This window comes from Sprattus sprattus (genome assembly GCF_963457725.1).
Source record: "Sprattus sprattus genome assembly, chromosome: 6".
In the NCBI taxonomy this organism is placed as follows: Eukaryota; Metazoa; Chordata; class Actinopteri; order Clupeiformes; family Clupeidae; genus Sprattus; species Sprattus sprattus.
The window spans coordinates 2914164-2934583 of NC_137925.1; the positions used below are offsets into that span (position 1 = coordinate 2914164).

General features: G+C 42.7%; 2 protein-coding genes across 2 annotated transcripts in view; one reads left to right on the plus strand and one right to left on the minus strand.

Moving 5' to 3' along the window:
• Window positions 1-15115, minus strand: part of slc36a1 (solute carrier family 36 member 1) — a 44718-nt gene extending 29603 nt beyond the window's left edge. The window contains exons 1-10 of the mRNA XM_080841423.1: window positions 14973-15115; window positions 13729-13835; window positions 13380-13497; window positions 12979-13069; window positions 10789-10877; window positions 6409-6498; window positions 5923-6007; window positions 5017-5241; window positions 917-1015; window positions 594-760 (exon numbers count right to left, since the gene is read on the minus strand). Of these exons, the coding sequence (XP_080697549.1) occupies window positions 594-760; window positions 917-1015; window positions 5017-5241; window positions 5923-6007; window positions 6409-6498; window positions 10789-10877; window positions 12979-13069; window positions 13380-13497; window positions 13729-13756 (992 nt within the window). The 5' untranslated portion in view covers window positions 13757-13835; window positions 14973-15115. The remainder of the gene's footprint in view (window positions 1-593; window positions 761-916; window positions 1016-5016; window positions 5242-5922; window positions 6008-6408; window positions 6499-10788; window positions 10878-12978; window positions 13070-13379; window positions 13498-13728; window positions 13836-14972) is intronic.
• A 619-nt stretch (window positions 15116-15734) lies between these two features.
• atox1 (antioxidant 1 copper chaperone) lies at window positions 15735-17188 on the plus strand. The gene is made up of 4 exons (XM_080840487.1): window positions 15735-15847; window positions 16041-16113; window positions 16541-16720; window positions 16855-17188. The coding sequence occupies exons 1-3, from the start codon at window positions 15842-15844 to the stop codon at window positions 16663-16665; spliced, it is 204 nt and encodes a 67-aa protein (XP_080696613.1). The 5' UTR covers window positions 15735-15841; the 3' UTR covers window positions 16666-16720; window positions 16855-17188.
• Window positions 17189-20420: the final 3232 nt, after the last annotated feature.

The following is a 20420-nucleotide window of genomic DNA, read 5'->3' on the forward strand; positions in this document are numbered from 1 at the left end:
GCCGACACGCCTGCTTGTGCCGGAACACTGGATAAATGAGCACGGCCAATACAAATGGACAAACGAGCGAACAAGAGTGGCCCTCGAGAAGCGTACAAAATGACTGAGTGCTCAACAGGGTTATTATCGTACACTTAAACTAATAATGACTGCTAAAAAATATATTGTTTCAAGACAGCGGGCATGTGTAGCCATAGCCGACAGCCTTAGGCATTGTCTGTCTAACTAATAGAAGTACTGGTAGTTATTATCAAGTAATGAAGTAAAAAAATTTCCAGGGAGGAAACGTGTAAGTCCTGGTGAAAGCGCTACAAGCAAATATGTGGTAAATTCAGGTAACTGCATCTGTGGCATACAATTCAAGGGTAAAAATCCCTCAAATTTTAAAGTTCACCTTTAAAGTTACCACTGACAGGCATAAACATTATTCATGGATAAGGATGGAGTGCCACTTCAAACACCTGAATACTACCTGGTGTGAGAGCCCACAGAGTGAGGAGACAGATCAATAGTAACACCTAATAAACCATGATCAGTGTGTACAAAATGCCCCCATCCCCTCCCGTTTGCCCCTTTGCCCCGGGGGTACTTACCAGCAGTTGGGAAGATTTAGGGTAATGCTCCCGCCAATGTGCTCCCCGAAACAGAGGTAGCCTATGGTGCCGAGGCTGATGTAGAGAAAGGTTACGACGCCCATGCCCACGTAAAGGACCATGGGGAAGTTCTGCGGCTTCTGCATCTTATTCTCCAGGGGCAGTACCTGCGAGGTATAGAGGAAAATGTTAGCCGGTACTGAAAACCCAAAGTGTGCTTAAACTGATTTACTCTGTAGTTTCTCTTCGTGCTCGGGATGGACATATATTAAACATGTTTATGACACAATGGTGTAATGTAATGTAACAGAAAACAGACGTACCACTCCGATCCCCTCAAAGGCGAAAATCGCTGTTCCAAAGAAGAGAGGGTAGTCCCTTGCATTTCCCACCATTGGCAGGTCGATGGGGAGCGAAATATTCTGGAAAAGTCAGAGAGGCCTGGTGTGAGAGAGTGTACATTGGTTTGCAGATCACACTGAGGGACTTGAGTTATGATACACACTACTACTCTATTGCTCAGTCAAGAGAGCCACATTTTCATCAAACATCGTGTCAGCTCAAGAGCACAAAGAGTGTGTCACGCATGTTAAACAGCGATGCAGTCCATTTCCCTCCTCATCATAATGAACGAAGCACACTCAAATAAATAACTAAATAAATGAAAACATAACTAAACCTTGTTGTTCTAAATTGTTCCTGTGTTTTCTATGCATTTTGAAGTGTTTTTTTTTTTATGCATTTACTGACAATAGAGGGCCAGGACATGTGAACAAACACATGCAAAAATACAGGAACAGGAATATTGAAGAAAACTGTTTATTTACCATGCCTTTAGAGGTACATCATAAACCTCACCTTAAACCAGTGCCTTGAGAGGTATGTCATAACATGCATTTTCATTTGTGTCGACAAAAGTTACTTACCTCACCTTTAACCAGTGACATACAAACTCACAACAACATTTTACCCTTAAAGGTATTTTACTTTTCATTTCTATGGAGAGCATCGCTGCTTAGTAGTGGCTCAGGAGTTGTGGTCTTTAGTGAAAAGTCTACAGTCAGCTGCTGACATATCAGACACTTAGGAACTCAACCTGACAAGATGAACTTCCTCAAGCTGTCACGTGATACCTATTGGCTCCTGCTAGCCCTCCTCCTATTCCTGAAACTCTCCCAAAAAATTGGGATATTTCTGATTTGGCAGCCAGTCGTGACATCCTGTCCAATCACTGGCATTGACCTTTCATTTTGACCTCTTCAGTTATCTGCCCAGCATATGGTCACAGAAGAAGAAGAAGAAGAAGAAGAAACACTAAGAAAATTCATAATGACCCTTTTTTTGTCTTCCATTGTGACCCCAACCCTGACACCCATTTGCAAACCCCCTCTGGAAAACTGCTTCACCCATTGTGCTCATTTTTCACAGCAGGCTATAGAAACCCAGTCATTACCGCCAGGCATTTGGTGATGAAAGACTCTGAATAAGCACGGGAGAAAAAGAGAGTCGTCACTTGGAGTTGTCTCTTCATCCATAACATCTAAAAGGTGTGTGTGGGAGTGTGTGCGTGTTTGTGTGTGTGTGTTTGTGTGCACGTGCGCATGCAGCCTACACTATCCAAGACTTTGTCTGCTATTTTTGATTCCAGTTCTGGATCAAATCACACTATTTGCGGTTTCATTTGTTTGCTGTTCTGACTGTTAACTGTGCCTCAAACAAAACGTGTAATCAATTCAATTCTATTAGCATGTACAAACAACTGGAATGCCGCATGAATGATGCTACACAAGGCAGACATAGGGAAGGGTGAGGAACAAGCGATTTAAATCAGCTCATTTATTAACATGTATTCATTGCTGGGTTTAAATCCTCATCCCCATGCATTCTGTTTACTGTTTACTCTCCGGATAATCCCTCAGAGTACAGCGGCTCATCAGTAGTAGCTGTGAATACACTGGCATTGGGTCCCAATCTCATTGAAAGGCATTGAGCAGAGCAATGAGCATAGTCCACCATAGTTCCATGCATGGAAAATAAGCTAATTTGGCAAAAACTTTAACATTTTAAGTAACATGCAACAATTTTAAATTAAAATAACTGCGTCGAAATCATTTTTGTGATACACAGACTAGTTACAGGGAGAATGGCGTCTGTGCAACTGCCACAGCAGGCCTGGTGCGTCAGGTATTGCACTATGTCACTATGTCACTTGTACTATGTACGTAATGCATTATGGCACCACCTCACACAACAATAAGTAGACCCCATGCGCTAGCTGTAAGAGGAAGCTAGCGCAGTATTCTCTGTACGGACATCATGACGGAGGCCATAAAAAAAAACCGAGGGAGAGATTGTCAGCGGATAGGAAAAGAAAAAGAGAGAGTAACCGAGCAAGAGACGAAAAAAAGAGTCCGTCTCAGACTGGCGTTTACTTGTTGACGAGAGCTAAAAGTTACAAAAGTTACAAAAGGATGCTGAAGTCAGATGCCGCGCTGGCCTTCTTGCTGTTGGACTAGTCAGTAATAATTGATGTCATCTGTCATCAGGGGCCATATCATAGCTTATGTCTCCAGTAAGCGGAAAAGTGAAGGCAGTAGACTAAAAGCTATAGAACGTGACCTATCTTGTCAAGAAGATTCATATCAGAATAAACCCAATGACACCACTCTTGAGACAATCACCAACTTAAAATATGAATATAATACTATACTTTCTCAAAGAGTTGGCTCATTACTTGCTTAAACACAACAAAAATATTTTGAATTGGGTGACAAGCCTCACAGACTTCTTGCAAGACAGCTGCGTCACTCACAGGCGACACACGCTATTCAGTAATAATTTATGAACTGTCTTGCTATGTCTTGTGTTGCACTTGCTTGATGTTTGGAGATGTTAGGAAAGTTGTTGTCTCGCTCATAAACATCCCTGCCAATGTAATTTATGAAAGAATTCGATGTAAGCTGTAACCTTATTGGTGTCAATCCCTGTCTCACAGAGATTTGTTGTTTTTCTAAATGCCCAAAGTCATCAACTTGTCCTGTCTAGTCTAGAATCCAAATAAATTCATCTCACGTCTAAAAGTTTAATTAATTTCCGTCAATCTCACAACAATAAGCCTGGAGAGTTTACAACCTTGAAAGCCTATCTCAGGTCGTTTGTTGGCTCAGAGTCATCTCGGGAAACACCCTCTATGTGAAATCATGCAGAAATAAAAACTGAAAAAAAGCCGTCAGCCACATATGATTGTGGGAGTAATGGAACAACCTGAACAAGAAACTAAATCAAGGCACACCAATAAAAGACTGAGACATGCGGGGAAAAAACATTTTGAAGATACCACATCCAAAAACTGTACAATTGGCCAACAAACTATTAAACAAAAACGGAATACTCCGGAATCAGTCATAAAAGATAATCAAAGCCCTCTCGACCATCCAACACAAGTTCACTCTTAAACAGCATGCGGGCCTAGCAGCATTAGAACAGATGTGCTGAAGCACAGCACCCCTGCACTCCAGTAGGCCATCCTAGAACTATACACTCTAGTTCTACAAGATGGCGGTCAGATCTGGAACAAGGAGATTATATCTCCAACCTATAAGAGTAGAGGCACATTTGAGCCCAATAACCACTGAGGCATCTGTGTGCGCAGTCATCTAGGGAAGGTATTCTGCTGTTTCATGTTTACAGGCCTTCCACCTTCTGTACCTTCTGTACCTTTCAATCCGATTAACTTTTCAACAAAACAATCGCACCACTGATCATGGGAGCTCTTCGTGCAATCAAAAGAAGTTTTCATAAAATACAAATTCAGATGATATTATGAATTGGTGGAGTATTGAGAGATACAGAGCAAAGACAGATCTCTACCAAGTACAGACTATGTGTCCACAGTTTTACCACAGAGAAAGGTTGATACAGAAAACAAATCCAAAAGACTTCCGTAACAGCAGCAGATATGCGGTCACTGTGCAACTGAGACAGAGTTGCAGTTTCTCCCTTACTGTTGAAAATGTAAACAATTCTCAGACATAATTTCAAATTCTAGCTCACTAATAGACACAGATATAGACATGGCAGTGTTGCAAGACATTGAGGAAGCATTAGTCATAACTATAACCAGAGCAAAGTGTGAGACCAAGTGTGACGTCTACGATGTCTATGATGTCTTCATTTAAAGAGAAAAAGTGTGTGAGAGAGAGAGAGAAAGAGAGCGAGAGCGAAAGATAGAGAGAGGGAAAGAGACAAAGAGCGTATGTGTGTGAGAAAACCTGTGTGACTAACCTCGTCACTGACGTGTGACTGACGTGTGACTGACCGAAAGTGTGAATATGTGAGCCTGTGTGTGTGTGAGCCTGTGAGCCTGTGAGCCTGTGAGCCTGTGATGTGTGTGTGTGTGTGTGTGTGTGTGTGTCATCCCTACCGTGAAACAGTAGTAGTAGATTAGCACGAGGCTAGCAGCCATGACGAGGTTGGCGAGCGTGGAGAATGGCGCCAGAATACTGAGGTTGCGTGTGAACACGAGCAGGACTATGAAGGGGAGGAAGCTGAGCATGTAGAGCCGGGAGTCCATGCTGGGAACCATCACTGTGGTCTCGTTGGTGTGGCTCTGGCAGTTCCATGTCGTGCCATTCGCTGCTTCCACTATCTACACATGCAGCAAAAGAGCACAAGCAGTTAGGAGAGAATCAAAAATGTAAATAAAAAAAGAATAAAAAACAATGAAGGATTTTATTGCATGTCTTCATTAGCACCTGACTCAATGATATGGGCTTTTAAGGTCTAGACGGAAGGCTTTCTAAGCTGATTATGTCCCAAAAAGTTAGAATTCCTGGAAAAATGTATCCGAAGGCTCGTATATGTAGGATACCAGAGGATTCCAGATTTGCATTTACATTTATTTTCTACACTTCTTCCCAGAGCTCAAGTGTCTTTGCTGCGTCTAGTGGTTCCTCATTGGGTGGAACGCTGCATGAGAGCTGATTAACCAACAAAAAAAAATCCCAAATCCTTCGTGATCATTTGTGCAAATTAGGCAGGAGACTCAGATGTTTGGGAATCTACCCTGTGGGAGTCTCCAGGGGGACATGGACCACCAGCTGCTGCAATACCTTTCAGACTAGACTAGAGGATGCTAAACAGCAGCTCAACACTGCCCTCTAGTGACGAAGCATCCAACAACACCATGTATCCAACAACTCCATGCATTTAAAGTAAACATATATCCAAAGCTCATATCTAACGACAGATTGGCAACTGTCAGAATTTTTAGCTGTTTTGGTGCAGTGACTGCTGAGAAGAATCGGGTCGTCGTGGAGACACGTCTCACCTGTTTGACATTGTCACTCAGAAACACAAAGTAGACACAGCAGAATCCCAACTGAGTAATGATCAGGAACAGATTCACCACACGTCTGACAGGCACACAACAAACAAACAAACAAACAAACAAACAAACAAACAAACAAAATTCATTAAAAAGAAAGGTTTTATTTATATGTTAAGTTCGTTTTTTTAATAGAGAGATTTATTATGTTTTAAAGAGAATAGATTATTTATTACATTTCTTTGTTGCTGGTTTTCAGAGTTAATGAATGACATCACAAGTAATGATGCATTTTTTTCGTCATTCAGTTCTTCCTCAAGGACATCACAATTTTGACTTTAAACAGAACCTTTTAACTTTAGCTGAGGAAAACATTCATAGTGATTCTAGCATAAAAGTAAAAATATAAATTCTTATTTCAGTAGCAGTCAGAGGTTTCCTTAAGGGAGGATTTTGCTATTTCTAATAGCCTGTTCCCTTAGATTTTACCTTCCCCAAACGGAGTGCCTCCTTAACCAAGAAACGTTTTCCATGCCATACTCCACTGCTTCTCCGTAATTTAGGAAAGGTTTGCCCATCCTAAGAGATTTGGAAACAGACACAGCATTACTGGCATATAACTACTTTCTGCTGGTAAGCAAAGTACATCTCTGAGTTAACTTGGTTTTTCAATGGGCACAAACAGAGCATTTGAGAGCCATGTACATTTTAAAGTTAGTGTTTTAGGCTGATCACTGTAAAACAGATGCAAATACATGATGTAACTTCTTGCTATTTTAGGAGCATGCACTCAGTAATTATGGTATGGCAACACCACAATGAGTTAGTATTCAAGTATTCAACGGAAGTGTGCAGCATTAGAACTTGGGGGTTTGCAGGCTGGCATCACCCCGCAACGCATTATTAAAAACAATGCAGTGAAAAACACACAGTCATGAGCCATGAGCCAGAGGACACAGATGTCAGCGCAATATATGGTAGATATTTATGTGTAAACATACAAACAATTAAGCAATATAGCACGAGTGGGAGTGGGGTAGGTAAGGGATAATCCCACGGGTGGTGTTCGGCCGTAGCCATCGAGGCAACAACACCCGTGGGATTATCCCTTACCTACCCCACTCCCACGAGTGCTATATTGCTTTTATAAAACAATTCTACAGTCAACAAATTAACATTTCAACACGAAGTTATTGATTAAAAATGGTTTATTTCGCCATTGTTTCTCCGCAACAAAAAATAGTTCCATTGTCAACGTCTTGGTTTGGAATTTTAAAAACTTCTGTCTATCCCTCTGTCTTCTTCTGTCTATTCCTCTCTCTTCTTCTGTCTTTCCATCTCTCTTCTTCTGTCTATCTCTCTCTCTTCTTCTGTCTATCCCTCTCTCTTCTTCTGTCTATTCTGTCTCTCTTCTTCTGTCTATCTCTCTCTCTTCTTCTGTCTATCCCTCTCTCTTCTTCTGTCTATCCCTCTCTCTTCTTCTGTCTATTCCTCTCTCTTCTTCTGTCTATCCCTCTCTCTTGATGGAAATTGATATAGTCATATAATTACCATTGCATACATGTATGCTCTTGTGTGTGTGCGTGCCATGTGTATTCACAGTCTGGCCTTACCCTCACACATGGGCTATGCTAAACGGAACCTTTCCAGACATCCCCTCTCTACTCATGGCCTATGTAATACACATCACCTTCTTACCAGGATTCCTTTGTGTATGCATGTTCCGGAACATTCCGTGGGGGGTGGTGGTCACCTCACCTCACCTCACCTCCCCTCCCACTCCCACACATCCCCCTTTGCCCACCTTGACCTATCACCCCAAGGAGCCTCCCATGATCGACCAGTATTTATCTTGTAACACTGTGATACTCTTTAATCCGTTACCCTGTCTTCATTGATGTGGAACTGATTCCCTATAGGTGTACGTGGAAATAAACCTTCAGAACCTTTGATTCACCTCGTGGTACCTATCTTTGTCTAAAAGTTTAGCGTCAGCCATTCTCCTGTCACTCTTCTTCTGTCTATCCAGCTCTCTTCTTCTGTCTATCCCGCTCTCTTCTTCTGTCTATCCCGCTCTCTTCTTCTGTCTATCCCGCTCTCTTCTTCTGTCTATCCAGCTCTCTTCTTCTGTCTTTCCCGCTCTCTTCTTCTGTCTTTCCCGCTCTCTTCTTCTGTCTATCCCTCTCTCTTCTTCTGTCTATCCCGCTCTCTTCTTCTGTCTATCCCGCTCTCTTCTTCTGTCTATCCCTCTCTCTTCTTCTGTCTATCCCTCTATCCCTCTCTCCCCCTCTGTCTATCCCTCTCTCCCCCTCTGTCTATCCCTCTCTCCCCCTCTGTCTATCCCTCTCTCCCCCTCTGTCTATCCCTCTCTCCCCCTCTGTCCATCCCTCTCTCCCCCTCTGTCTATCCCTCTCTCCCCCTCTGTCCATCCCTCTCTCCCCCTCTGTCTATCCCTCTCTCCCCCTCTGTCCATCCCTCTCTCCCCCTCTGTCCATCCCTCTCTCCCCCTCTGTCTATCCCTCTCTCCCCCTCTGTCTATCCCTCTCTCCCCCTGTCTATCCCTCTCTCCCCCTCTGTCCATCCCTCTCTCCCCCTCTGTCTATCCCTCTCTCCCCCTGTCTATCCCTCTCTCCCCCTCTGTCTATCCCTCTCTCCCCCTCTGTCCATCCCTCTCTCCCCCTCTGTCTATCCCTCTCTCCCCCTCTGTCTATCCCTCTCTCCCCCTGTCTATCCCTCTCTCCCCCTCTGTCCATCCCTCTCTCCCCCTCTGTCTATCCCTCTCTCCCCCTGTCTATCCCTCTCTCCCCCTCTGTCTATCCCTCTCTCCCCCTCTGTCTATCCCTCTCTCCCCCTCTGTCCATCCCTCTCTCCCCCTCTGTCTATCCCTCTCTCCCCCTCTGTCTATCCCTCTCTCCCCCTGTCTATCCCTCTCTCCCCCTCTGTCTATCCCTCTCTCCCCCTCTGTCTATCCCTCTCTCCCCCTCTGTCTATCCCTCTCTCCCCCTCTGTCTATCCCTCTCTCCCCCTCTGTCTATCCCTCTCTCCCCCTCTGTCCATCCCTCTCTCCCCCTCTGTCTATCCCTCTCTCCCCCTCTGTCTATCCCTCTCTCCCCCTCTGTCTATCCCTCTCTCCCCCTCTGTCTATCCCTCTCTCCCCCTCTGTCCATCCCTCTCTCCCCCTATGTCTATCCCTCTCTCCCCCTATGTCTATCCCTCTCTCCCCCTCTGTCTATCCCTCTCTCCCCCTCTGTCCATCCCTCTCTCCCCCTCTGTCCATCCCTCTCTCCCCCTCTGTCCATCCCTCTCTCCCCCTCTGTCCATCCCTCTCTCCCCCTATGTCTATCCCTCTCTCCCCCTATGTCTATCCCTCTCTCCTCCTCTGTCTATCCCTCTGTCTATCCCTCTGTCCATCCCTCTCTCCCCCTATGTCTATCCCTCTCTCCCCCTATGTCTATCCCTCTCTCCTCCTCTGTCTATCCCTCTGTCTATCCCTCTGTCTATCCCTCTCTCCCCCTGTCTATCCCTCTCTGCCCCTCTGTCCATCCCTCTCTCCCCCTATGTCTATCCCTCTCTCCCCCTATGTCTATCCCTCTCTCCTCCTCTGTCTATCCCTCTGTCTATCCCTCTGTCTATCCCTCTCTCCCCCTGTCTATCCCTCTCTGCCCCTCTGTCCATCCCTCTCTCCCCCTCTGTTTCATTTAGATATCACTCTACTAATTAGTCACTCAAGCCATATATAAACCCCTAGCTCTAATGATACACTCATCATTAATACAGTTCCTGTAATTGCATGAACTGGTATAATAACTATAAAAGTAACTAAATATAGATGTATTAGATCTTGGACCAAGTATATTTTCTGTGTGATGAGATTTCTGGGTTACTGGCTACATACGGTAGATCATTTTCATGCAAAGGCCACAGTGAATACTATTTCTTCTTTAAGTAAAGTTGCATACATTGAAAGCAGATTACTTATTAGCCATTACAATATAAGTTTTACAATTTCATGCCAAGTGAAGACATTTCCCCTTAGATTTGACTGTCTCTTAAATAAACAATGTTACGTGTTTTTGACTATTTACTACTATACATATGCCAACACCTTTTAAAAATGAAAAGCATTATCAGTGGAGTACTACAAAACTGGTAAGTAATAAAACCAACAAACTTAAAGAACTGCTAACTTTTAGCTGCCAAAACCTAGCAATTCAGTAGCCAATTTCTTCAAATTTTGTGAAATTCTATCCATAGGGGCCACAACAACTGAAGCATTTCAATATGGCAACTTAAGCTCAAATTCCACACCATTATGCAGTACGTCTAGTACGTCTAGTTTTTAATAAATTCATCAATTAGTGAATGAATGAATGAACGAGTGACTGTAGGCCTACGTTGATAAAGGGTTAGGTATGAGTATGTATATCGGCTGTCTTTTAGATTGAATAAATGGCTTGGATGAATGGATAGGCTGCACTTTAAAATAACAATAAAAAACTGTTTTTTTCATATTTTATTTTAAAAGCCCTTTTAGGGATGGGCATTGGAAATTAGCCTATGGCTACAAATGCTATGATGCCTTTCTGTTAGGCTGCTGTACAGCCTACATGATGTGTATCTGTCCCTATCAAATAAACCGAAACTAGTTTTACAGGAACCTTACCAAAATACACACAAGCATAAGATGACCAAGCCTTCACATATTCATCATTAATAATTTCTTGAAGATACTTTCAGTTGCTTGCAGACTAATTAAATACTAGTGGGCACTCAGTGAACGGCCTCCGCTTTACAGGGCGTGAAAGAATCTGTGCACAAACAACGTCATAGAGAGGAGAAAAGTATGTCATAAAGGAGGGGCATACTCACTTGGCACTCAGGTGATGGGAACATTTCACAAGTAGGCTCATGCAGTGTATGGCCACAATCCCCAAGCCTAGCAGACTGAGGGGACCCACCTTCAAGGGAGACAAACAGAGACAAACAGCTCAGCATCAGACGACAGCTGTTGCTATGTATGGGCTTAAACAACCTCTATTTATGAATTGATTTATTTGTTTTCCAGAAACACACCACTTTGGAGTACGCTGCTCTAGTTTTTATTTATTTTCACGCATAAGCAACCATCTTAATCATAAGTGGAACTTGTGACAGCAACTTCTAGACGTTATTATTTAAAAATAGGCTAGTCAAATCCTCAATTTCCATAACTAGCCAATTAAATTAAAATAATAACGTCTGGAAGGTTGCGGTCACAAGTTGCATGACTAATGTCTGACTAACTCCACTGGTAAAAATATGTGTTCACAGACTAAATGTATTCACATCAAGGCGCTACATTTATTCGTATCAAGGCGATATTGACTCTGACTCTGATCTGCTAGGGTTCATTATCTGTGCTCCTCCGATTACCTATATATTTTCTGTCTCCATCATGAAATAGCAGGGGTCAGCGGGTACAGAGCTGTGCAGTGTGTCAATCTCTAGCGAGATGCCAGTACCTATGTGTTTTAACCTCCTTGCTAGCATACAGTGGCAGATTTAGCAAATTGGGGGCCCCAAGGCGATGGTATGTATGGGGCCCCCCCATCCGATCTTCAGGCTAACCAGGTCAGGATTCGAAGAATTGTGCCAACTGATAAGCCTTGCAGTGTCGCCTGCAAGTGTTTGCTGCCGAAAGCCTGCAGACGAGCGCATTGCTAGCGCGTTATAAATCCTCACAACATGTGCAGAATACCGTGTTGTGGGAGAAACTTTTGGTGTAAGCAAGATTACTGGCCATAGATGTGTGTATGAAGTATGCTTTGCATCCGTGAACAAGCCAAACCAAGTACAAAGTTACCCGACCTAGGCGAGGCGCAAGAGATTGCTGACCGCAACAACCGTTAAACAATAAAGTTTGCAAGTAAATCTATTTAATCGGTTAGCCTACAATAAACTAGGTGTCCATGGGCAACGAGGGGAAACAACACCATACATATATGATACTAGTATATAACAGCAACTGCATGCATATAAAATGCGCATTTAAACATGGGTTTGAAACCCACCTACTGTGTGTTTATCTTTCGCGCTGCGCACCGTTACTTCAGGCTAACTGGCAGTCCATTCAGGCTTATGGGCTAGTCCATTTCATTGTGAAAGTAGGGGGTGTAGGGACACGACAAATAACCATGAACTGGACATTTTAACTACTACTTCAAAGTTTCAACGTATTTTTAAAGAATACTAATACAATGCACCACGCTTTTGAAGCGTTCATGATGATAAGGGGCTTTTTCTTTTCTTTTTGAGGTTGGTTGGGGGCCCCCTACTACGACCACTAGTAGGGGGCCCCAAGCAGCCGCCTGCTATGCTTCTATGTTAAGACCGCCTCTGCTAGCATACCCGGCTCAGGGTCTGGGTTTGAGTCCAATGTGGGACTGTCTCCATCATGATATAGCAGGGGTCAGCGGGTACAGAGCTGTGCAGTGTGTCAATCTCTAGCGAGATGCCAATACCTATGTGTTTTAACCTCCTCACTAGCTTACCCGGCTCAGGGTGTGTGGGTTTGAGTCCAATGTGGGACTAGATTTTTCACAATGCCGGTGACACATACAGATTGGTGGCAGCTAAATTAAATTAGTATTCTGGACTTCACAACTTTATAACTCACATTTCACCCTATTTTTTTTGTTTCAGTGTCTTTTATACCTCCTGAGTCACCATTGAGAGACATATGTCTCACAATTTAGAACCAGGTGAAATATGTGAATCAATGCCTTTCTAAAGCTTGCCCTCAAACTGGATCAACTACTTGTGTTTGTTAAATACATCTCAGCTGATCTCACTATGAAAGCCATCGCTTCTCACATGGTTGCATATATGAGATAACATATGACTCCAGCAACAATAAAATCATAGATTTGGTACATGTATTCAAATTTGGATGTGACTTGTCTAAAGTAGTGTCTGTTATTTTAAATCCACGACAGTGAATTTGAGTGAGGCAGACAACACGAGCATGTTCTACATAAAACCGGCTAATGCAATAGAGTTTGTTTGCCTTAGTTGACCCACCACAATGCCAGCATTCTTCACAGCCAGAGGCAAGCCCAGTAGCCCTGTGCCGATGTTTCCCTTTAATAAATGGATCAAGGTCTGGAAAAAACTGAAGCAAAAGCAAAATGTAATTTCCAAAAGCGCGCGTGCACACACACACACACACACACACACACACACACACACACACACACACACACACACACACACACACACACACACACACACACAATAAGACTTATTCATTTCCAGTTAAGACTGTAACCACTAACACAACAGGTAATGGCTCAGGTTACACACTCCAGCTATTTTTAAAAGCCTGCATAATGTTTTATCATTTCTGGGGGGGAATAAAACTAAAATAGTTTCTGCTCATTCGAGCCTTGAACTACAGAAAATGAATACAGAGAGATGCTTACGAGGACCCAGTTCTTCCGCCAATGCGCTCATACTCGTTCTGGACCCTCAGAGGGCCTGGCGATTCTGCAGGCTGCTCTTCCTGCATGGGACTGTCCTCTATCCGGGAGAAAGGCGGACCTGGAGATCGCAGGGGCACATGCTCAGACGCCATCTCGGCAGAAATGAACAGCTGCGTAATGCTGCTATAGTCTGGCCCCTCCATAGATAAACACTCAGGCCACACACATATTTATTCAGATTAATTGTCTGGCCAATAAAAAAAAAGTCACAGACATAAAACAGGAGGGGAAGTCACACGAAAGCGAGAGAGCGGAGGAGAGGCTTTCAGCGAGAAGGAAATTGTGTTACCATCGTGATAGGTGATGTCAGAGGCCATGGCTGAAATGACGTTTCGTGCGTCTGTTGGTCAGTTACCCGACTTTAAAGAGGAGACGTGAGAGGCCCCACATCTAAAACTGCCATGGAGAGGGAGAAAAGAGAAGCAGGTTGGTTTCAGGTCTAAAACGAAAAGGAAGTTTTAGATTTAAAAAATGTGTTGAAGTTTAGGTATAGTTGTTGTTTATTTTCTGTGCAGTGTCTCAGCTAAGGTGAATATAAACAACAATTTAGGGGACACAGTACAAACTAAATAAGACATAGATTTAGTGTTTTGACCATAGGAAAATTGGTGTATTTCTGAAATGTCATGTATTTGCCCTGAATAGAAAATAGTTCAAATTTAGCACAAACACTGCATAATAAAATGTACTGATTAGACATTTCAGGTTGCTTAGGCTCCATTTAAAGAGGGATGAAAAACAAGGTGTAGGCTTTTCAAACTGAGCCTATAACATTTCTCTCTGGATTTCAGAAGTAGACTTTAATGCAGATTGCATGCCATTTCACTGAGCTCTTTGAGGTTCTCTTCAGTTTTTATTTACCAGGAATGCCTCCATCGCACAAGATTAATAAAACAATTACATCCGACCAAACATACAAGATGTGCATGGAGGTGGCAATCCAGTCTGATCTGTGGGCCATTTAGATTATACAGCCTCTCATGTGCACAAAGCCATTGAAACTCAATCGCTGCTGAATAGTCTCAGGTAAATGTGCCACGTCAAAACCAGGGTCACATAGTCCTCTATCTGGAGCAAATTGCTAATGACTCACTGGCGTCTTCCATTTTCACTTATCACCATGACGGCATCATGCGCTCATGTCCTTATGGTGCAGTAATATTAGCTCTTCTGTTTTGCCTGGTTAAAGTCTCCTGAGGCACATCAAAATCACTGACAGACGGAAGCCGATAAGGTAACTAGTGCGCATTGCAAATTGAGACGGCGCAGATGATAAGCCAGGATGTGCGACTCGACGGTGGCTGACACAGCTTTTAGCGTGCACCCGAAACTAGAGCACATCTGAGAAGTAGCCCGTCTTTTGGCAAATGCTAACTGTCTTACATCCATACCAATCTAATATCCACACTGATCTGGTAAGCTCGTTTAATTCGATGAGAAAAGGCGCTGTGCCAATAGTCGTGATGTAAACAATGTGAGGTCATTTTAAGTCGTATTCTCAAGTGTTAAATGAATGACTTAGCGGTGACTTACTGCGCGAAGATCAGCTGTGTCAGAAGCGTCCTACAATGCAGGCAACAATATCCCAAACACATCCCCTACGATCAACACCGGTGGACATTCTTACACTCCGTGTTAAATTCAGATAGTCGAACCCATCAGACTCCACTCCCAGAGCTGGTTGTCAGCCTGTAATTCTCGCGTTTCCTGAAAAGTGCATGTGATCACATGACACGGACATAGTGCCCGTCAGCTGATACGCTGCTGTATTTACCAACTCAATAGTAATCGAATACCATGTTGGGAGATTGTGTACAAACCGAGGCGTTTCCAATGCCATAAACATTTCAATTACGACGTGTAATTTGGATGTATGCATTACACTGTCTTAATCTAAAACTGTTTTTCATCAGAGTTAGCAATCAATTGGGTTTCCTATAAATAGGCCTATATTATTAAATATTGTCTTGTATTCTGTTGTTATACCATTGTCACGAAACATTTGATGCTATGTAAACTCCCGAGATTGTAGCAAAATGTTCGGTAAATTACTGCGCTGCAACAATGCATCTCCTGTAAGGGGCAGTGGGCAAAGACACAACGACTTGCAATCCATGTAACATCAATTACATTAAACTTCATGGTCAAAACCAAAATTACTAACAGAAAATGTTGCTAAAATTGAATCCATTAGAAGTAACAACCTCAAAGTTATCTTCAGAAATATATACTACAAACAAAAAATTGCGTAAGTAAGATGGAAGGAAGTATACGATGATCCCTAAAACCAGACGGTGAGGTTCTCGTGTGGTGGAGCACCCACTAATAGTTACAACACAACCAGGAGGTGACATATAGTTGTTGGTCTATGTACTTAGTGCCCTAAATAAATACCCGCGACCATGACGGTGAGTATATCAGTACTTTGACGTTTATATTCATCAACTTTCGATTTTGCTAGAGCTTTGCACGTCCTGAAGCTAATGGTTAAACTGTGTCAACTGTCTTTGTTAGCTAGTTAGCCAGCAAGATAGATATGATGACTAAGAGATGTTAAGGAACGTGATTTAGGAATGCCATTGTATTCAATTATTTCCACAGAAGCAAGAGTTTTTTGTCGATATGACCTGTGAGGGCTGTTCTGGAGCAGTCACCCGTGTTCTCACAAAGCTGGGTAAGTTAAAGGCTATGCAGGCTGTGCTATGTGCACGGATACCTCAACAATATTGACATGCAATCTATCTTGACCAGCGTGAGCTTAATAGTAATCTAGCAATCAAAAATTCTGCTTGCTTATCGCAAGAAATGTATAGGCCTAGCTTTCTGCGTGCTGCAGTGCTTTGCAAAGTGATGATGGCACCACCGCAGGTTGTTAGTGTTGGTACAGTGCATATCATGAGATGAGCAGACGGAGCTAGGGTGCTGCTTAGATGATTAATAGCTCACATAACTTGATACAAGTTCATATTTCCTACGAACTTTGCTAGACCGAGCCTTGATGCGTCTATAGTCCCATTATCATAAGAATAAAGGGAGTTACCCTATTACCACCTCACCTTGAGAGTCACTTATGTCTCAACACCTGCTTTACCATGCTCCAGGTGTGACGTTTGACATAGATCTCCCCAACAAGAAGGTGTTCATCGAATCAGACAAGGATACAGATGTCCTTCTGGAAACACTGAAGAAGACTGGGAAAGCTGTGAACTACATCGGCCCAAAATAAATCAAAAATGTTCCCTCATTTTTTATGAGAACAGGTGAAATGCCTGCTTCACAAGGTATAATGAACTATTCCATAGTTAAATCAAGCAAAAATGTATTTGTGCTTAAATGCACATAATGTGATAGTTGTTACTGGGCACACAGTAGGCCTGTATGTAATGTCTTATCTTGATTTCATTTTTAATTGCAGATCGTCTTTTCTTTTTGTTCACCGCTGATTGATGTTGACACGAAGAACCAGGTGGAGAGCTTTGATGACACAAGAAGATGAAGGCTTCTCGCATCACAAGGGACCACTCGAAGATCTTTCAAGATTTCTACCTTTTTTTTAATTGGATCAGTTGATAAATCAGATGGAAAAACATGAATGGGCATGTGACAGTAACATAGTAAGTATGTTATGCCTTAGGGTTGTTTGTCTTGATGTCTTAAAATTGATCCTCTAAATCAGAAACAAATTATACGTAGTCCTCTGAAAATGTTACAACTACAATGTTTACCCAATATAAAATGAATTGAGTCCACTTCCACTTTTTTATTGTTTTTTTTCTTTCTTAAATAGCCCGCACACAGTGCAACACAATACTATACATAGGATATGAAGAGAAAGCAGAGTGTGGGAGAAGTAGGACAGTCTGACTGTGACTTTTCATTACTAAAATCCGTGTCTGTGGAGAACAAACCTGCCTGGGATAGAAGAATAGAGGGATAGAAGAAACCTGTCTGTGATCACATTGTGACTGTATGACTGTACTGGAGGCTTTTCACTGACCTCAATGAGCACCATAGCACCGTCATGTGAGAATGATTGTGTCTACCTTTGAACCACACCATCATAAGGTGTAGAGAATTCACTCAACTATCTAATCATCTACACGGTCACCTGCTCTGAAGCCGAATTCCTGTGCTGTTGTCTCCTGATTTGTGTGTAATTGTCTTGTAGGTCCACAAGACAGATATGAGGAAATGTTTTGTTTCAAAGTCCACCAATGGGGGGCGATATTTACCAGAGAGAAAAAAATAACTTTGTACTTGCTGCTGGGGTATGATTAAGACTTCCACAATTCACTGTGGTTACCCAATGAATCTTTTAAAAATAAAAAGAGTGAATAAATAATTGAAACATACAATAAATCATCAGCTATCACATAGTCTATTATTACAATGAAAGGGCTTCTAGGTTGGTAGTACAGACTGTCCATTGTAGCTGGTGTCGATCATCGGCTCAATCGGACTAGAGCTTTCAACCAACCCCAAGGTCACAGACACCACGGAGGCATAGAGTAGAGTTGCACAGCAGATGTAGAAGGACCATCCCAGGTATTTAAACAACTGGGGATTCAGCAGCTGGACGGATACCATGAAGGCTATGATGCCACTCACACAGAAAGCGACTGTGAGAGATAGAAAGACAAAATAAGAGACAGAAATGGCTGAAATTTACTTATATTTTTTTTTTTACAAATGCGGAGTACAGAAGAATGTAAATATTTCATTAAAAGGTGAACAATAAAATGAATAGAGAGAAAGTAAAACTATTATAGCATCACATTTTGCACTATCCTTTAAAAGTCCCAAATGTTTCACTATGCAAAATCTGCTTTAAAAGAATACAAAACCCATACCTGAAAAGCTGTTGAGAACCAGTGCAACAATTGCCCTCTTTCCTCTCATGACAGCGGGGCGTATTGCCATGAGGGCGGCCAAAGCAAGCACACAAGAGCTTGACAGAAACATCCAGCTCAAGCTGTATGATCCTAGTAAAAAAAAAAAAAAAAAAAAAGGAGGCAATCTTGTGTTTGGTCCCCCATGTTACAATGAAAGCACACTTTGTTCTTTGTTGTGTGGCCAGCAGAATAAGAATGGATCCTCTATCCTCTCTGTAATTGACTTGAATTGCACCCCACCAGAACCATTTCAGACTCTTACTCCCAGACTCCCACTGAATTTTTGAAGCCTTGGGGTCAGTCATACATTATGCACCAGAATAAATAAATTAGAGATAAAAGGGTGGAATAATGGAATACTTACCAGTCCATGCTGGATAGGTCGTACAACTGGAGAATCCCTGAAAGGTATTACAAATGGCAAATAACCCTGTGTTTGTTCCCTCTGGTTGCACCAACCACTGTGGGGCACAGAGACACATTGTATACAGCATGAACTCCACCGACACCATTGTTGTCAACACTGTGACCGGGTTCTTCATCATGAAAATCTTGAACGACGTTCCCTCCAAAACATGGGCCAGAGACCCTCTGAAAGCTGCAACTGTTCTCTGTGGATATTAAAATCTACTGAGGGAATGTGGGGCACTTATTCTCCCATTTTAAATCCCAGTGTTCGGTTTTCTCCTTCATGCTACTAGTGTACTCAATAACAACAAGAGACACATCCAATGATGCTCTTCTTCTTAAATTACATCTTGTTTTTCAGTCTCCTTTGGCATTATTTCATCTAAGCTGTTTTCAAATTAAATTTGAGGCAATCGAGTGCTTTCTTTGACCCCTTGTAAAGAGACAGCAGACTGTAATTAATGCTTCTTGGTTCTTGCTTTTGCTGTGGCTGATAGATTACAGCAAGGGTCTGATCAAGGCGTCAGTGCACTCATATGTATCACATCACAAAGGATGTGACTATCAGAAAGGCAATATTAAAAAAGGGGGCACGGTAATGTTTGATATCAGCCGTCTGCCTTTGTGTTTTTGGCAAACACATGGCGACAGGTGTTTGTCCTGCAAACACACATTGAGCGAATGCACGGTTTCACTGTGAGACACACTGTTCCTCTCCTGCATTGAGCTGGAGATAATTGTCCCATTCAAATCTGCAGAGCACAATTTTTAACGCTTCAGTCCGCTCTTGCATTTGCTGCTGTTGCTGGCGTTATCGCACCAGTGTTCTTTTGTAATGGATTACAATGAAAGGAAATATTCTCATACAATCTGTCAACAAGGAGCCTAGCCACCAGATATTGTTCACAACTCTTGTTAAAGCACGTCTGGGATGACAACACCAGAGAGACTAAATGTCAGACTGCCTGAGGTGGTGATTTCGCTCAGTTTAAAGGCCATCTGTTTAAAGGTGAAAAACTGCACAAGTACAACCATTGCGCAAGTTGAGTGAGATCCGGGGGGATGCCACCCCCTCTGGGGAAAATTTTTAACCAAAACCACCCCCTTTGAAAACCTACCGTTCCTTCTTGAGTAATGATAATGAGGCCTGTCAGTCATTGCCTAATCATTGAGTACATAGACCATCCCCTTTATTTTTCTAAACATATCAGCCATTTGGTATGATTCATACACTCTGGACCGACTCCCCACTGCCTCTTGTCAACCTTGTGAAGTGGTAATCCCACCAGCTGCGGAGACCTTTTCAATCTGCTCCAGTTATTGTTCGTCCTCATGCAGGTGTTCACTGCACGCCAAAGTATATAAAAGGCAAACCGGTACTCCAGTGCAGAAATCTAGCTATGTCATCAAAGTTGGAGCAGATACGCAAGGTAAAGCGGGCCAACACAGTAAGCAGACTGTTTTGACTGCTACCATAAGGAGGCTGATGTTAATGACATCAAGGATTCGCTTGTTGTGGCATGTTCCTGGGTCTCGTGCATTCATACCTCACCATGCACCACAAAGACATCAGTCAGGTGCAAAAAAATGCACGAAACGCAAAAAAAGCGAGAAGAAAACAACAAAACAAAACAACAAAACAAAAAGGGACAGAAGTCACAATACACATACTATTCAAAGC

Coding starts and splice junctions, on each gene's coding strand:
- atox1 (XM_080840487.1), top strand. Junction 16,114..16,540: donor CCGTGTTCTCACAAAGCTGG/GTAAGTTAAAGG, acceptor ACCATGCTCCAG/GTGTGACGTTTGACATAGAT.